This window comes from Camelina sativa, chromosome 5 (genome assembly GCF_030686135.1).
Source record: "Camelina sativa cultivar CO46 ecotype springtype chromosome 5, ASM3068613v1".
Taxonomy (NCBI): Eukaryota; Viridiplantae; Streptophyta; class Magnoliopsida; order Brassicales; family Brassicaceae; genus Camelina; species Camelina sativa.
Window position 1 is genome coordinate 35,095,956 of NC_141884.1, and position 17,853 is coordinate 35,113,808.

Below are 17,853 nucleotides of genomic sequence, written 5' to 3' on the forward strand. Positions count from 1 at the left end.
AATTCCCGATAAATAAAGAGAAAAAATCGGGTGATGATACTTGTTTCACTCTATTATATATCATCATCAACCGTTGAACCTGTTGACTCTAAACCCGACTTTTGCAGTAATCCAACGGTTGTAAATTCTCCCCTCCAAACCACTACACCGCTAAATTCCAACCTATCCCCCTCTGACTCTGAATTTGATTCTGCCCAAAAAAAAAAAAACAATTTTCAGATTAATCGGAATAATGAATTTACAACCGTCGATCTAATCACGAGTGAGTGATTCCTTTTGTAGTAGTAGTAGATGGAGATTTCAAATGAGATCGAAACCGCCATTAACGAGCTTCCTTCTTATTCCTTTAAACGTATCATCATCATCATCGTCAAACTCTGATGGAGACTCACCAACAACTACCACCTGCCTTTGAAACGCCCTTGTTACTCGATTCAAATCAGGATCAACCTCCGCCGGAGACCGACGGCGGCGGCGGAGGAGAGGGTGTTAATGACGACCTAGATATAACGCTGGAATGGTTAGAGACGTTTCTGACGCTGCTTGGGTTTAACCAATCGTCTCCTCGAAGCCTTGTTTTGTCTTGGATCGTGTTTTTATCGATTGGTTTGGTGCTTCCGGTTACAGTGTTGGAGCTTGGGCACTGTTTAGGCTGTGAGAGGTATCAGTACAAGAGTTTCGAGCTCAACATCGTTGTTTCACAGGCCTTGTTGGCTGGTGTCTCTCTGCTTTGCGTTTCTCATAACTTGAGAAAACATGGGATTAGGAAGTTTTTGTTCGTTGATCAACTCAGTGGTCGTATGGGTCGTCTCAAGGCTCAATACATTCAGCAGATCTGGGTGATTCTTTCTACTTTTGATGATTACTTTGCTTCAAAGTTTGTATTTTTATGGAAATATTTGGAGTTTATTCACTAAAGTAAGCATTTTTTATTTCTTGCTGTGTTGCAGAACTCTGTGAGGTTGCTTGCATTTTGGTCGCTACCATGTTTTGTGTTGAAAGCTGTTCGTGAGATTATACGGATGTATTATGTGCCTCATGACCAGCCGTGGCTATCTGTTGCGATTCTGTTTTGTATGATCTTGTCATGGACTTATTTAAGCACTATATTTCTAGCTGCTAGTGCCATGTTTCATTTGGTATGCAACTTGCAAGTCATTCACTTTGAAGACTATGCAAAGCTCTTGGAAGGGGAGTCTGAAATCTCCCTTTTCATCTACGAGCATATGCGTTTGCGTCATTATCTTTCCAAAATAAGCCATAGGTTCCGCATCTTTCTGCTTCTGCAGTTTCTTGTCGTCACGGCTAGCCAGTTTACTACACTTTTCCAGACCACTGCGTATAGCGGGCGTATCACGTATATTAACGGTGGTGATTTTGCAGTAAGTCAACTTCTGTTTCTTCTTTTTATTCAGTTTGTGTTATGTTCTTATGTGGTGGAGGGTTTACGAAGCTTGGTATATGCAGGTCTCGGCTGTAGTCCAAACCGTTGGAATAATTCTGTGTCTTCATGCAGCAACAAAAATATCTCACAGAGCTCAAGCAATAGCATCAGTTGCAAGTAGATGGCATGCCATGATGTCTTGTTCGTCTACAGATTCAACTCAGATAAGGACTTCTCCTAGTGGAGTTCACTTGGAGGCCACCACGAATCCACCGCTCTCGTTTCCAATATCCCGTTCAGAAAGTGATGTGGAATCAATGGATCACTATATGAGGATGCCTGCTCCTAACCACTTACCTTCTTACATGTCCATGTCCTCCTACCACAAAAGACAAGCTTTCGGTGAGAATTTTTTCGCCCTCTTTTTACTTTTTATCATTTTCACCAAACTCGAGATGGTGATCGCTGATTAGATGATTGTTGCAGTGTTGTATTTGCAGATGAATCCAGGTGGGATAACTATATTTGGGTGGACAGTAGACAGGCATTTGATTAACACAATATTCTTCATTGAGCTTTCTCTGGTTACCTTTGTTCTCGGCAAAGCTGTAGTTTTCGGTACTGAATGACAAGAAAAGATTTGGTGCATCATACATAGATTTCTTAAATTGATTAGGAGATTATACTTTGCATGAGCGTCTCTTAATTTGTTATCTTTCTCTTGAGAGTGTACAAAGCTATATTGACAAAAGCTTTTGTTCTCTTTCTCTCATCTCTCTTTTCTTTCATAGATCATTAGTTTGTAATTTGTACCATAAACCAAAAACTATAATCCTTGATCTATGTGTCTTGCCACTAAATATTTAATAAAACCTTTGTTACACGATCTCACTGAGTAAATTTTTGGGCATAACGAATATACCACAACGCACGTCCAGACTTTGGACCAGTTCTTTAAGAGCAATTGAAGACTGCCCGTGGTCCAGACTTTGGACCAGTTCTTTAAGAGCAATTGGAGACTGACCACTTCGGGAGAGTTCGTTCTGCAAATACTTGGTTATGGATCGATAGTATAATTCAAAACCATTGAATGTATGTTCATGCACAAATGCATGATAAAACTTTCAAGGATCCAAGAGCTTGGTTGATTTAAGATAACTCTACACAAATCACTTGTTATCACTTCCCAGCATATGCTACTGTTCAGATTGTGACTTCAACTTTGTTACTGAAAACCTAACAAATGGTTTCTAGCACGTTGCAGACTTGCAGTCAATCAGCAAACTGCAAAGAAAGTGGGGCTAAAGTTTATTTCAGAGATCTTAGGATAGCTAATCCCTGCCGATAGCCCCCAGGATTTACTATAATTGCTGTCATGAACTCCTAGGCAATCAAAGTAGAAAAAGGAATCCGCAGAAAATTATTGACCCTACAAACCAGAAACTATAACACTTGTAGTTACAGAGCAACCATCTTATCTCAGAGAACCATATATCCGAGGTTTTAGTGGAATACAAAAAAGATCAAGTTCACCCTACAAGCATCAGGACTATACATTACCTGGCAGAGACTCATCAGCAATCGCGTCAATTCTTCTTCAAGACAAGAAGAGTCTCACCTCCACTTCAACACCAGTGTTTCTTGCAAACACAATGTCAATATTATATATACTAATAAAAACATGGCAGATAAAGAGAATTGTCGGGGAAAAAGAATAGGTTCTCCCTCATAGTAGTTAACAAAATATCACTTTTCAATAACACTATGCTACATACATAAGTTTCAGTAGGAAATGAGTTTTTATTATCATGCCACACCTTACAGAACAAGCACTGTCAGAAAGCCATAGCACTACTAACTGACCAGCCTAGCTTGTGAACACATTAAACCTGCAAGGATTCTCGGTGGCGATAGGAGGAAAATCACCTTCACAAATCACCATGGACCCTCAAAGTGAGTAAAGAAAGCATAAATGATATTCTGAGATACAAATGTTCCAACCTCCGCTTAAGCAGTAGCCCTCGCCTAATTGTGGTAGTTTCGAGGTAATTGAGAGTATCAAGGTTGTATTCCAAATGCTATCTTCAACAGGTGCGCGACACTTCAGCCAAACAGACCACCAGACCCAAGTTCGGTTTGTGTTAATTCCTTCCTACGTTGCTCTTCCAAAGGATCAGGGCTCTTTACCATTCTCCTCCCACGCCTTGGCATAGAAGAAGAATTTAGAGACAGAATTAAAGTCAACCAGTAGTCATTTAAGTTTAGATAGATCTCAGTACCTGTCTTGGGCATGTTGAGCAGGAAAAGTAGGCATGAAATCTTTGGATTTTGGCAGAGGGACTTCACGGAACCAATCATGCTTTAGAGCTTCATCAACAGTTATTCTCTACAAAAAAAGCACCACAGATCCAAAAGTCAAGGAACAATTAAGGTGCATACTGGATTAACATGCATGCAACAGATATATATATTTCTTATTACCCTCTCAGGATCATACGTTAGGAGCTTGTTCAGTAGGTCAAACCCAGCATCGGACAGAACTGGGGCGCCAGTGAATGAAGTGGCTGGGAATTTCTTACGTAGTAGGTTATACCTAAAAGAACAGTTCATCAGTGAGAAGAACGACATAACAACAACTACGAAAATCCATTAATAAGCCAGAAAGCCAGACCATATCACCTAAACCTAGAACGCCTGGGAACAATATTAGAGACTTTAAGCAAAAATTTACTAAGGTTATCCATAGTAATCCACTAATAAGCCAGATAGCCAGACTACATCACCCAAACCTAGAAAGCCTGGGAACAATATTAGAGACTTTAAGCAAATTTTTACTAAGGTAGTATAAATACTTACTGATGCTTGACAAAGTTGACCTTGACTCCAGGCAGCTTGGAGAACCCAGGCCAAATGGATTCATTGGGAGTACCAAGGATTCTGAAAATCTGTAAATTAAAGAAGCAGTAATTTTATAAGCTGCATGTGGTCCAGGATGGGTGAAGGTCCAAATCAAAACCCATGTTCAAAATACCTTGTCAAGTTGATCAAACTCCGTTTTCCCATTAAACAACGGCGCCTTCGATAATAGTTCTGCCATGATACAGCCTAGTGACCACATGTCAATGGCCGTAGAATATTGTTTTGCTCCCAAGAGAAGTTCAGGTGCCCTGGAAAAACAAATGCAGTCGTTGGGCTTGGTCCTCGAAGAAGTGATTATTGCTAAAACAAGAAGGGATAGTCAACACAAGGAATAAAACAAGTCAAGAAAATTGAAGCACATATATTTCATAATGTGCCATTCTAAGTGGTGTCCAAGCAATACCGCAAAAGCTTTTAAGTATTTAGTGGCTAAGCTGGCATATTATGAAGACTATTCTCAAAGAGGAAACCATGGAACGTCATCTAGAAACAAGACTTTAAAAATCATTGATCCTAAGGTGCAGAAATAGAACGGTTGAACGGTGTAGTACAGCTATATTAGAAAGAAAACGTAGCATCTGAGGTTATACTAACAATCAAAAACACAAGAACGTCCACCAGAATTCAAATTACAATCGTAAACCATCAATTTTTTGATAAAACAGAATAGGGTAAAAACGCATTTTACCTGTACCAAAGCGTAACAACCAGATGAGTATACGGCTTCAGCGGGCTGCCATATTGCCGAGCCAAACCAAAGTCACATATCTTCAACTCACCCCGATTGTTTAAAAGCAGGTTAGATGTTTTCAAATCTCGATGAAGCACCCAGTTGTCGTGAAGATACTTGACGCCCTCTAAAAGTTGAAGCATTAAGCATTTAACTTCACTCTGACTGAAACGCTGCTTCATTGACTCCATCAATGCTTTAAGATCATGTTCCATGTATTCCATCACCATAAAAATGCTATCAAGACTACTACCCACGACCACTTCTTTAACATCCACTATTGATGGATGATGAAACGAAAGAAGTATATTAATCTCCCTTAGGGAAGTCAATGGAAAGCCTTCTCTTTCTTTTTCCATTTTCACCTTCTTCAATGCCACTATATCGCCTGTCTTCTTATCCTTTGCTCTATAAACAACACCATAAGTACCTTCATCTATCTTATTTAATCTCTCAAATTCATCAACACTTCTACAACCCTGGAGCATGTTTATACTTCTTAGTGGGATACTGGCAGGTTCAGGTGTCTCATGCCGAGCATATTCATCATCCGAATCTGTTTCACTAAGGCTGTAACTAGAGTTTCCTCTTCTGTGTTCCTCCTCATCTATATCCATCTTGTCACCCTTAACAGCATCCTTCTCCTTAAAATCATCTCTACTTCTTGGCAAAGAATGGTGCCCCCTTTCATCGGAATCAGATGATCTATAACCTTCTCTCACTAACTCCCCGACCTCAGGTGTTTGAGACTTATTGCGCAATCTCCCCTGCACGGGAAATGGCTTCTTCCTCCTTTTATTTGCTCCCACTTCTTCTACTACTTCACCTTCATCAGTTGGAGAACTGTTGCCAGCTGCCCACCTAGAGGATGATATATGTCTGGTTGGCATGTTTTCCTCCTCTTCCAGATGTGCTGCCTCTTCTTGTTTGCCATCCTGCCCAGGATTTGATGATTGTTCTACCATACACAAAGAAGACATCTCTACCGAAGGTGATAAAGCAGGCACAGAAACCGTAGAATCACTAACTTGCACAGGATCTTGATGCATGTTACTCTTTGCAGGTGAAAAATGAGAATTACCATCACATCCGACCCTAGGTGACTGGCTTGACCTCTTGATAAGTGGTGGTGGGGGAGGAAGAGGAGTGACCTCAACAGGTTTTTCATTTCTGCTCAAATTACTTCTTTCGTGGTCATCTCTGTCCCATATTATTGGTGAAAACTTTCTCTTCTTTTCTACAGGGCTTCGAGCTGTATTCTCTACCTGCTTCACAACACCGTTATTTTTCACCAGTGATTCAGATTCAATCAAATCATCCGACCCACTCTCACTTGAGAGCTCACCTGGTTCCCTATCCACAGACCGAGCTGAAAACCCGCATCTTTTAGGACCACGATCCATAAAGACTTCCCTAATACCTGGATTGCTCTTTGATAACCGAGACCCACTATTAACCATTCCTCTCTCTTGCTGTCTAGCTCCAGACCTAATCATATCTCTATCTTTACCACTATCCCCGTGTCTTAGATTAATAACCCGTCCCTTTTCACTATCAAGAGCACCGTTCCTAACATGGTCACTATCCCGCCTGGAGAATCTAGAATTGGAGTCCTGGTCTCTCAGTTCATGGTCAGGATATCTTACACTCCTCCCAGCCGCCATTTAGTCAATTCCAATCTTATCTAGGGTCAAAAAAAAAAAACCCCCAAATCCTAATTTTGACGAACTCTTAAATCTGCTTCTAGCTAAACTAGCCGTGTTCAAAATCAGAATAGCAGAGACTAAACCTCGAGGTTTCTCAGAAATAAGAAAACCGAATTACGCACCGAACAAAGAGCTCCTCGTGATCAAATCGCTTGAAATTGAAGCAGAACTTGTGATCTGAATTAGCGAAACCCTAGAAATCGAAATCGAGTCCCGAGGATTCTGAGGAAGAAGATGATGAAACGAGAAGAGAACTCAGAATTTGAAAGTGAATTCGATTGGTAAAGAGTTCGCGAAGTTCCGATTGGGATATAGCTTACCGTCGAGAAGGAACAAAACGAACGAACAATGGCGGAGAGAGAAAGAGAAGAGCGTCTCTCGTCGTGGAGAGCTAAAAAAAAAAAAAAAAAGACGTAATCGGTAAAACTTGTTTCCGATTTTTAGGTCTCTAAAGATTTGTCTTTTTTGTATATTCTCCCCCTCCATTTTAGTTGTTTTGCTAAAAGAAGCCCCTAATTTTTTTAATTAATAAATGTGTTTCTTATTATTTTATATCTAAAAATATTTCAAACTTCTATAACAATATTATTTTAAATGCTAAAAAAAACAATATTATTTTAAAATATCTAAATATAGTTAATTATTATTTTTTTCTTAACAACTACGATTAATTAAGAGAATTTGTTAAAAATGCCTTTTTTATATATCCTTTTTCAAAAATACCCTTTTTTCTGACTATTTTTATTTTTACCCTCTTTTAATTTTTAATGACCATTTTACCCTTAGATGAAAAATATTTTATTCAATAAAAAGAAAAAGAAAATTTTCCCGCCAAAAAATTTCCGACATATTTTTCCGCCAAAAATTTTTGAAAAAATTTTCAGCCAAAAATTTTGATAAAAAATTTCGACAAAAAAATTTTCCCGCCAAAAAAAATTTACAAGGTTTTTAAAAGGTTTTAAAAAGTTTTTTAAACAACTTGTAAACGCTTTTATAAGATTTTTAAAAGATTTTTAAAAGGTTTTAAAAGGTTTTTAAAAGGTTTTCAAATGGTTTTTAAAAAGATTTTTAAAAGGTTTTTAAACACCTTGTAAACGCTTTTACAATGTTTTTAAAAACCTTGTAAAAGTTTTTATAAGATTTTTAAAAGGGTTTTAAAAGATTTTTAAACACCTTGTAAATGCTTTTAAAAAGTTTTTGTTTTTTTTTTTTCTGAGATCCCTTTTCCATTTAAAAAATAAAAGAGATATTATTTACTTACCATGGTTAACCACGAAACTTACCATACGTTTTCTTTTTCATAATTTTAGGTTTCTAAGTTTTTTCCTTTTTTTGGTCTTTTAGTTAAAGCGCCACGCACTCTGTCCTCTCCACTAACTTTTTTTCCCTAGTATTTATTAAAAATAATACATTATAATATAGTGATCTTATATCGTCAAAATTAGTACAAATTTTTTAATAAAACAAGTGTTAAGAAAATCAATATCGGAAGACTAGTGAAAACTTTTACGAACCAAAAAAAGACATTGCAACACTTACAACTAACAATATCGTAACAAAAAGACATAGAAATCATCAAGTTATGTTTTTCAAAGATTGTGTATTTGAGATCGGTCCACTTCAGTCACTTAGGCTACAAGATTGAGACTTGGTAATAGTCATATGAATATGGGTTTTAGATCATGTAACCATTATGTGCAAGTTGAAGAAATTATAACAGTTGAAACTTATGAATGAGATAATAGAACAATTAGTAGGGGTTATTGGTTTGAGATTTAATAGAGTTTTAAAGACTTTAAATGTTATGAAGAATCTATTGTTATGTTATTAGATCAAGATTTTGTTAAACTCAGCTAAATTTAGTGTTATTAGTTTGTGATTTGTAAAATCATTTAAAATCTTAACAAATTTGAGTTATTGGATTCTGACATTTATAAAGTCAATAAAAGTTTTGTGTTATTCAATTAAAACAAAAGAATCTAGGATTGTTAATGAATTCAATTATTATGTTGTTGATTCATGATTTTACACACTTTCTTTACAAAATAAAGTTATGGAAAGTATCACAAAAATACAGAGACTGTTTGGATTACTTTACAAGATTTTAGAAAACTAATCAACAAAACTATAGAATACTCTCTAGCTATCCTTAAAATTTTTGCTTTTTCACTTTTGATGATTTTGTTGAAGTCTTCAAAATCTATATAAATTATTTATTTTGTTAAAGTGTTGGAGCTGAAAAATAGGAAAAATTATAAATAAAGGATATTTTTAAAAAAAATTTGTCCATATATACCTTTATTTGTAAATTTGTAGTTATGACAGAACTACCCTTACTATTATATATAATCAAGTTTTAAGTCCCTACTTGAATGGTTGTATGGGAACCTGGGGGATGATGGAAGGATAGGGGAGATTCATTTGTCTATGCTTTTTGCATTGACGGTCTGGTGGGGGTGGAAATGGAGATGTTGGAACGTTTTTGGAGTGAATAGGCAGTGTCGAGACAGAGTGAAAATTTCTAATGGACCTGGCTAATAAAGTTTCCCTAGCGCATAATCAAGTGGAGATTCAATCACGAGGTCAGGTGGTAATGGTGGAAAGGAGGATATCATAATAACGACCACCTGAGGGCTAGGTAAAGCTAAATATGGACGGGGCTTCAAGAGGTAACCCTGGGTTAGCTACTGCTGGGGGGGGGGGGGTGTTGCGGGGTGAGGATGGTTGTTGGTCTGTGGGTTTTGTTTTGAATATTGGGATCTGCACCGCACCATTGGCTGAACTATGGGGGTGGTATATTATGGTTTGGTTGTTTCTTGGGACCGTGGAGTGAGGAGGTTGGAGATTGAGGTAGATTCGGAGATAGTCGTCGGTTTTTTACGGGTAGAGGTTAGTGATGCTCATCCGTTGTCTTTCCTGGTACGTTTGTGCCATGGCTTTAAGGGATATTAGGCGATTTATAAATTTATAATCTAAATATATTGCGGGGTGAGGATGGTTGTTGGTCTGTGGGTTTTGTTTTGAATATTGGGATCTGCACCGCACCATTGGCTGAACTATGGGGGTAGTATATTATGGTTTGGTTGTTGCTTGGGACCGTGGAGTGAGGAGGTTGGAGATTGAGGTAGATTCGGAGATAGTCGTCGGTTTTTTACGGGTAGAGGTTAGTGATGCTCATCCGCTGTCTTTTCTGGTACGTTTGTGTCATGGCTTTAAGGGATATTAGGCGATTTATAAATTTATAATCTAAATATATATGAAATATCATAGTATAACATATGACATATCATCATTTATAAATAGTAAAATTCAAAATATAAAAATTTTGAAATAGATGTTGAAATGTTGAAAAAAATATCTTCAAATTGATGAAAATTTTAATCTACTTCCAAATCCATCCGATATCAAAACTAAAACATTAAGAGGGGTGTATTGAAACCATGATTTTAGAAGATCTGATGGGATTTAAAAAATTTGGAATTTTGAAAGATTTTAGAGAAGTTGATATGATTTATTGTAAAATTCTTTCAAATCCCACATAAAACCATGAGATTTAGATTTCTTTATTTTTAACTAAACAAATCCCACATAAATCCTTCAGAATCTCAAAAATCATTAAAATAATCCACAAACTATTTTGAATAACAGTGGATTTCAAAGTAGATTTTTAAATCATCAGTTCAATAACAGTAGATTTTAATAGACTTTTTAAAATACATGATTGAATAACATAGGATTTGTAAGTTTCACACAAATCACTTAAAATGTCAAGTTGAATACACCCCCCTAAAGATTATCATAAATGAGAATTAGACCCAAAAAAATAATTTGAAAATATGAAATTAAAGGATTTACATAAGAAATTCATGATTTACCAAAACCATATAGAATTGATCCAAATGCAAACAAGTAAAAAAAATTTCATCAAATATCATATCTGAACTCAACATATATAAATATTACCACCAAATCAATTCAATTTATATCAAGTAACATATATCAACTTTACTAATCATTTTTTCCGCCAAGATGAATCTACATGTATATATATCATGCATATATAACAAAATTTTGACAAACATACAAAACTAAAACAAAACAAAAAATGTTAACTGATTAACGTTTGTCTATAATCGCCTATAAGACCAGTTAGGAGCATCTAAAGCTACCTAAAATTGTATAAGACTGTTTATGACTGTCTAAATATGCTTAACAATTGAAATGACTAATTTCAACACCTGAAAATGATTGCCACGGTTTATGGCCACATAACATTAGGGGACCGCATAAAACGTTTTCTAGAACAATATGACTAGTCACAATCTTATCAATCTAATCATTTCTACTTCTCCTTCATCCCACATTGTTTGTTCGTGTTTATGACTAGCTTTGTCTAATTATATGAGTCCAACTATCAAAATCACTATCAGTAGTATTACCTTTACTTTCCCATCATATCTTCATTGCTTAGCTGAAAAGCTAACTTTTGATTTTACCCATAATATCACATATTATAGGTTCCCAATGTGTTAATGTATCTATAAATAAAGTTAGTGTCTATAGTATTCAAATGACTCGTGGGGACCTTGTCTAGCTAACTCTGAAGAGACCCTGGCTCAATATCTTAAACTCATTCATGTCTCATAAGTCATATCTCTCCCTTTTCTTCTATCTACTCCCCCAAAACAAACCATTGAAGTACTTTTCGTTTCTGCGTTAATTAGTTACTGAATCACTAAATCCATACGATTACATTCTAAAGATAAATAATGATAATACACAAGACTATTGACACCAACAGCGAGAAGGAAGCTTAAAGGAGAAAGAGAAAGAAGAAGGCAAATGACCACTTCTCCTTATATAATCAGCCTTCTCTGAAGTCCTGACAGCCTTTTCGTTCAGCTTCGCCTCGGCGTTTGCCCTCCTCTCTTCCGCTATCCTTTTTGTGGCCGCTAGCTTGTTTGCTAGCTTCTCCTCTGCCCTTGCTTTCATTCTGTCTGCCTTCACCTACACAAACATTCACACATTGTCCTCAAACCTTTTCAATATCCAAAAACATATAAGTCTCAATTTGGTTGAAATTAATAATACTAATCCCTCAATTACACACAACATTATTACCTCCATTTTCTTCATCTCCATCTCGGCCTTTCTCTTCTCATGATTCTCCCAAGCTTGTATCTTCACTTCCTCTCTCTTATACCTTATGATCCACAACAAAATACCAAAAAGAACTCAATCTCAAACACTAATCACATTAACACATATTTAAACCATCGATCAATATAATTAAACCAATTAATATTTAATCACCTAGCCATAAACTTAGCCCGTTCGGCTTCATCCCAAGCCATGGCTCGAGCTTCCATAGCACTCATTGCTTTCTTACTCTCCCCAAAGCCATTATTACTCATCTCATTATTACTACTCTCTACCCTCCTAACATTCATCACCGTCTCCGTCACCGTCCCCACCGCCTCGCCACGTTGCGAAGCCCTCACAGGTGAAGTCACAGGACTCCTCCCAACCGGCGTCGTAGCTCGCACAGGCGTAGCAGTTCTTGAAGGTTCTTGACTCCCAATAGGAGTCATCTCAGTCCCCATATCCCTCACACAAACCGATCTAATCACAGCCGTAGGATTAATACTACTCTCTTTCCTCCAAACAGATTCACCACAGTCAACGTTCTTCGTCTCAACCTCCGGCCTTCCCGCCGCCGCTTCTTCATCTTCGTATTCAACGTCAACATACTGATCTTCTCCTTCACGTTCTCTTTGTGAAGCCGAAGCTATAAGTCTAAGATCATCAGCGTTGGAGTTTCTCGGCTTATTATTCCTAGAGTGATGACTACTCTTCTCACCACCACCACCACCGCCACGACCAAGCCCTACACCAGAAAGCCATTTCTGAGCATCGTCCCATTTCGACGGTGCAGGCTTCCCCATAGTAGAGCGGTGATGGTTTGGTGTTCGGTTAGAACCTTTCTGAAACTCAAAACCATTCGATATCTCCGGAGTCGATGGTCCAATCCATCCTTTGTTATCTTCTACACCAGATCTCATTTCTTACAAAAACAAAACACAACACAACACAGAGCGATATGTTTCTAAGTACTTCCTACAAAAATAACATCAGAAGCTTTATTTTATTTTATGAATATGGATAGATAGAGAGATGACATAGAAGGATGTTAAAAGGATGGATATCAAAGTGAGGGGAGAGGAGAAAGATGTGGCGAAGGAATCAAAGAGTCGTCACTCTCATAGAACCCACTTGATGATGAAGTGAGAGATTCAGAAGTAGAGAGACATTAATACCAGATGGGCTGTTGTGTAATGGAGACGAATATGATAGTCTTTATAAAACTCCTATTTAACTCTGTTTTGTTCTGTATAAATGGCATAACATCATATAGACCCACTATTATTTGTTTGTTTTGTTGTTCTAAAATTTAATAGAGGTTTTATAGTAACGCTCAGATCTGGTTTGTGATAATATAATACTGTAAAAATTAGTATAAAAAGTGACTAATCATGTGTACGTGGGGAGGAAGTGACTTAAGTTAATCACCATTATAATAAAGGTAATGATAATGATGTGAAATACAATGGGAACAATCACAAACAATTAGGAGGAATCTTGGGAGAAGTATAAAGAGTTTGGGAAAAAGTTAATTACGTTGTTCCCGATAGTACTGTATTTTTTCTTTCTTTTTTCATTTTAAGATTCTACTACTACTACTACTAAACAGTTGTACTTTTTAACGGTAACTTTAGATTTAAGATTTTTATGTTAGAGATGAAGGTTGGTTTTTTTTTTCTGGTTGTGTAGAGATAAGGACACGTGTACGGTTAAAGATATTGGAAGGAGCGGTGAGAGATGGGTTTTGTCGGTCCGGGTTTGACTGACAAAGTCACGTGGTCTTTGACAGGTCCCCTTACTCTGCTTTCTTTTTTTTGGTTTCTTATGGATTCATTCATTATTATGTTTGTGTTATGTTATGGTACCTTCTTTTTTTAACTCACATTTTCTATTTTTTGATAAGCTTTTCTAATAATGTGTGACAAAAAGAAAATATATGATAGGCTTTCTAATTTTAAAAAGGAGGGTGTTTGCATTGGATGTAAAATGTATGGGATTAATGGTACAATAATGTAACAATAAATGTGAAATAACATGAATATAAAGTTGTGGGCACAATGCAAAGAAGAAGAGTTTGAAAATGTTGACAACACAAGAATAGTTTTTTTGCTTTAATGAGCTTATTGAAAAAGTAATATAACATTGAAAATGCAATAGTTCCTTTTAGAGCTTTATTAAGATGCAAATAACAAAAAGGGGAAGAAAAAAAACTTGAAAAGATTTTGATTGACATTTCATAAGAACAACTCTCAAAGTTACCATCAAAGATTATTACTCCATTATTATATATATGAATTTTATCTTACTAATAACCCTAGTTACATGGACATCACATTGGACTTGAACTTTGTGATCCTTGTACACTCTAGTATTTTCCAAATGTGTGGGTTTGGATATTCCTTGTCTTTTGTTACTTATCTTCATCTATGCATATAGCCGCTGAATTAGATTTAGGTTCACCTTAGTAGTAATATTGTCAACGATTAAAGAATTGAAAACCGGAACATATGGTTGTTTATCGAGGGTCGTACTCCTCCATATTCAACTCATTGTTCGCACTTCATGCGGATGTGGTTAAGGTTGTAATTGTGGCTGAGTTTATGTTTGAGTTCTCATAGAGCCTTCACTACTGACACGTCCACAAGAAGTAATCCGTAAATTTAACCCTTAAAATATAGATGTCATCCCACAGTATATGCATCATGACGCTTTATGTTCTTACATCGAACACATGGACACAACATCTATCTCCTCAGTGGAACTGCCCACCGATTTGCCACACCCTTAAAATAAAGATTGTTGTCAAAACCATTTTAGTGGTCAATCCGTGGCTAAATGAATACCAAAGGTAACTTGCGGGTTAAAAAATTCGATGCATGAATATCTCCATCAGAGGTACTTAATCAGCTCACTTGACCCTGACTATCTTGACCTGTTTGTTGTAATAAAGTATATGTTTCATTTCAGGAGGTTGTGTCGACATAAAAAGCTATTAATTCCTCCTTATACTATCACCATTAGAGGAATCATATGTCAGCTAGCTCGATCGTGCCATCTTCAATGTGGCGGAAGAAACAGTTAATGCTAAGATATGTGTTTAAAATAAACAGAGGAAATCAGCACTAGCTGTGCTTTTCATAGAGATAAAGCTTTAAACTCCCTTTTTCACCACTTTGCAATGAAGTTTCATTGTTTTCTTACAAGATCAAACCTATACTATGGTGTCAATCATACGAGCTGAGCAACAAAAAAAAATTTTAAAAAAGAAAGAAACTAGGATCCACAGTCCATTTGCATGTCTGGCTGTTTCAACACTACCTACCAATGGCTTTGACACACTATATATGGAGCATAAAAGGCGAGACTTTGCTGCACCTAAGCTGACTTGCCTATCAAGGTGACTAAGTACCCAACAACTGCTGTAGAAATCCCAAGCATTCCACCAGCAACGACCTGATAACACCAAAATAAAGCTCAGGTACTGAACACAATCATTCTGTTACTAGTCTTACATAAAAAAACCATGTATAAGTCCCAGTTGATCAAGGCTTGGTGTGATCTGACTCAACTGGTATGGACTTACTCACCTGAGGAGGAGTATGACCTAAAAGTTCACGCAAAGGTATGCTTTCAGCCAGAGGATGCTCTGCAGGAAGTTCGTAAACAATCTGATTGAGAACCTGAAAATATAAAGAAGCAAACCCAAATCAGTAAACAGAACACAGCTTCATGAGTTCTGACACCAAAAGAAAACAAAATTAAACCTCAGCTTGGCGTCCAGCATGTAATCTTACACCAGTTGCATCATACATCACCTGCACACACACACACACACACAAAAACAAATCCCTCATCAGAATAGAACCATCCCCTGAAGTCATGATATAAGAAAGGGTATAAAAGCGAGTAATTAGCAAAAACATACAATGGAAGTGAGAATCAAAGCGATAGCGAAATGTGAACCTCCAAAGCCTTCTTGTAAACCAACAGCTAAAGCTAAAGCTGTAACTGTTGCTGAATGTGAAGAAGGCATACCTCCAGACCCAAAAAGCCTTTTCAAATCCCATCTCCTTTCCTTATACCTACACAAAAAAATAACTTACACCAGAGCTTCAAGATTCATATTATACCTAGATGATCAGAAACTACTATAACCAAAGAAACATATTAACAAGATTCAAGAACATGAAACAAACTAAAAGACTCTCTCTGGGATATGAAAACGTACCAGGAGGTGAAGAATTTGATGAATTGAGCGATGGTGAAAGCTAAGACGGCAGAGATGAGAGGAAAATTCGTGAAAATTGAGATATAGTGAGACGAAGATGAAGCCACCGATTCAGCCATTTTATCAATAGGTGATCTTGATGGATTTTGATCGTAGGGTTTCAATCACGGACGCGGTAGCTCTTCTACAGCAAGAAGATACAGAGACAGAGACGACATGAATCCATAAGGTTGCGTGTAGAAAGCTTTACCTTTGAGACCTTTCTCTAATGGTTTTCTTCTTCTTCCTCAATTTTGTTTTCTCATTTTTTTTTCTTCGGCAACAAACAACAAACGATTATTTATTGTTTATTTTACTAGCAAGTCTACACGATCCGAAGTACAGATGAGGTTATTAGGTTTTTTAAAGTTGTATTGTTTTATATTAATGACATTTATCTGAATATACAGTATAATATAATTCTGTTGATATATCCAAGGATTATAAAAAAATATATATATTTTTTGAGTATTTGTATAGAGCTTTTATTGTAAGTCAAGTTTTTTTTTTTAATCCAGAAGACAGTTTAAAAAATGCATATATAGAGTGTGTGTGTGTGTGTGTGTATTATTAGAATACTGAATATACACGTTAAATTAATTTCGGATCTAACTATGATTCTATGTCTAAGAAAAAAGTGATTGAGCCGAATATGCTGCTCTGTTTGCTAGGGAATATGCTTTTTAGGCTTTAACGTAAGAACAACTTGTTATTTAATGTTACATAAATGTCTAATATTAAGTAACAGAAGTCTAACGATTAAGGTGGAAAATAAAATTATACTAGTGTTCTACTTCTTTATTTTCTTTTAACTACAAATTTTTTTATAGTTTAAGACTTTAAGTAATTAAAGTTGGAGATGGTTTGGTTATCCCGTACGTCTAACTTAAAACATGTTTGTTTTCTTAAAAAAAAACCTTATGTTCAAGTCGTAGAAAAATAACATAATTAGTATAAAGATCGAGTTTGGAAGGAAGAAACAATGTAATTTAGTTTTGAAAACAGTAAATATATTTTATGTTTTCAAAATTAAGATAGAAATATAAGAATTCTAGTGCTTTTTATCTTTTGAACTACAAAATTATACAAAATTATAGCTTTAGGTAAAGGAGTAATTAAAGTAGCATATGGTTTGGTTAAAATGTACATGAAACAATAGCATTGTTAGGATGGTCTATAACATGTTTGTTTTTCCTAAGGTCATCCTCATAGCTACAACACATAGTGTGTTTTTAAGAGTTTTAAAATAATAAAAATGTTGAATAGTGGGTACAACTGTTCTTAAAAAATAGAAAATTGATCTCTTGCAAGAATTGTTGAATGGTGTGTTCTTAGGTGTAGACCATTGTTTAAATATTTTAATTTTCCTAAAACCATTACAACTGATATGGCGTTAAGGATGTCCTAGGAACTTTCAACACTTAAGTCGCGAAGAAGTAATACTAATACCATTAGTTGGAAGATCGAGTTTGTTATAAAAAATAGTTTTTTGGAGTAGAGTTTGAGTTTTCGAAGAGTCGGATATGATTGGTAAGAGCCTTTTCGTTAAAAAATTTGTATAAGTAAAAAGATGATGAAAGAAGAAATGTTATCTCCCGCGAGAGGTTGAGACATATGTTTAGCGTGAGACATATATTCCATTGGTGCAATGAACATGTTTAAGAACATTATATAAAACAAAACATAGATGGACTTGTTAGCCTCT

General features: G+C 36.1%; 4 protein-coding genes across 30 annotated transcripts; 1 reads left to right on the plus strand and 3 right to left on the minus strand.

Moving 5' to 3' along the window:
* LOC104787770 (uncharacterized) lies at positions 1 to 2,270 on the plus strand. Its single transcript, XM_010513400.3, has 4 exons — positions 1 to 839; positions 951 to 1,382; positions 1,468 to 1,786; positions 1,871 to 2,270. The coding sequence occupies exons 1-4, from the start codon at positions 381 to 383 to the stop codon at positions 2,011 to 2,013; spliced, it is 1,353 nt and encodes a 450-aa protein (XP_010511702.1). The 5' UTR covers positions 1 to 380; the 3' UTR covers positions 2,014 to 2,270.
* Positions 2,214 to 8,644, minus strand: LOC104787771 (cyclin-dependent kinase G-2). 27 transcript variants are annotated; one of them, XR_015557739.1, is made up of 10 exons: positions 7,060 to 7,218; positions 4,992 to 6,961; positions 4,416 to 4,551; positions 4,241 to 4,329; positions 3,866 to 3,977; positions 3,664 to 3,770; positions 3,386 to 3,587; positions 3,202 to 3,273; positions 2,945 to 3,024; positions 2,214 to 2,427 (listed from the first exon to the last, which is right to left on the minus strand). XR_015557739.1 is itself a non-coding variant. In XM_087451092.1 (9 exons), the coding sequence occupies exons 4-9, from the start codon at positions 6,695 to 6,697 to the stop codon at positions 3,488 to 3,490; spliced, it is 2,250 nt and encodes a 749-aa protein (XP_087307218.1). In that variant the 5' UTR covers positions 6,698 to 6,961; positions 7,060 to 7,130; positions 8,023 to 8,126; positions 8,279 to 8,644; the 3' UTR covers positions 3,022 to 3,487. The 27 variants fall into 27 exon arrangements, 3 of the variants coding, with proteins under 3 accessions (XP_087307218.1, XP_010511704.2, XP_087307216.1); XR_015557738.1 differs by having other exon boundaries at positions 2,214 to 2,668; XR_015557737.1 differs by having other exon boundaries at positions 3,202 to 3,310.
* A 2,788-nt stretch (positions 8,645 to 11,432) lies between these two features.
* On the minus strand, positions 11,433 to 13,232 carry LOC104787773 (uncharacterized). Its single transcript, XM_010513405.3, has 3 exons — positions 12,053 to 13,232; positions 11,861 to 11,942; positions 11,433 to 11,746 (listed from the first exon to the last, which is right to left on the minus strand). Exons 1-3 carry the CDS (start codon positions 12,799 to 12,801, stop codon positions 11,525 to 11,527), a joined length of 1,053 nt encoding a protein of 350 aa, XP_010511707.1. The 5' UTR covers positions 12,802 to 13,232; the 3' UTR covers positions 11,433 to 11,524.
* Positions 13,233 to 14,977: 1,745 nt separating this feature from the next.
* On the minus strand, positions 14,978 to 16,501 carry LOC104787774 (uncharacterized). Its single transcript, XM_010513406.3, has 5 exons — positions 16,110 to 16,501; positions 15,807 to 15,963; positions 15,646 to 15,696; positions 15,469 to 15,561; positions 14,978 to 15,334 (listed from the first exon to the last, which is right to left on the minus strand). The coding sequence occupies exons 1-5, from the start codon at positions 16,226 to 16,228 to the stop codon at positions 15,257 to 15,259; spliced, it is 498 nt and encodes a 165-aa protein (XP_010511708.1). The 5' UTR covers positions 16,229 to 16,501; the 3' UTR covers positions 14,978 to 15,256.
* Positions 16,502 to 17,853: the final 1,352 nt, after the last annotated feature.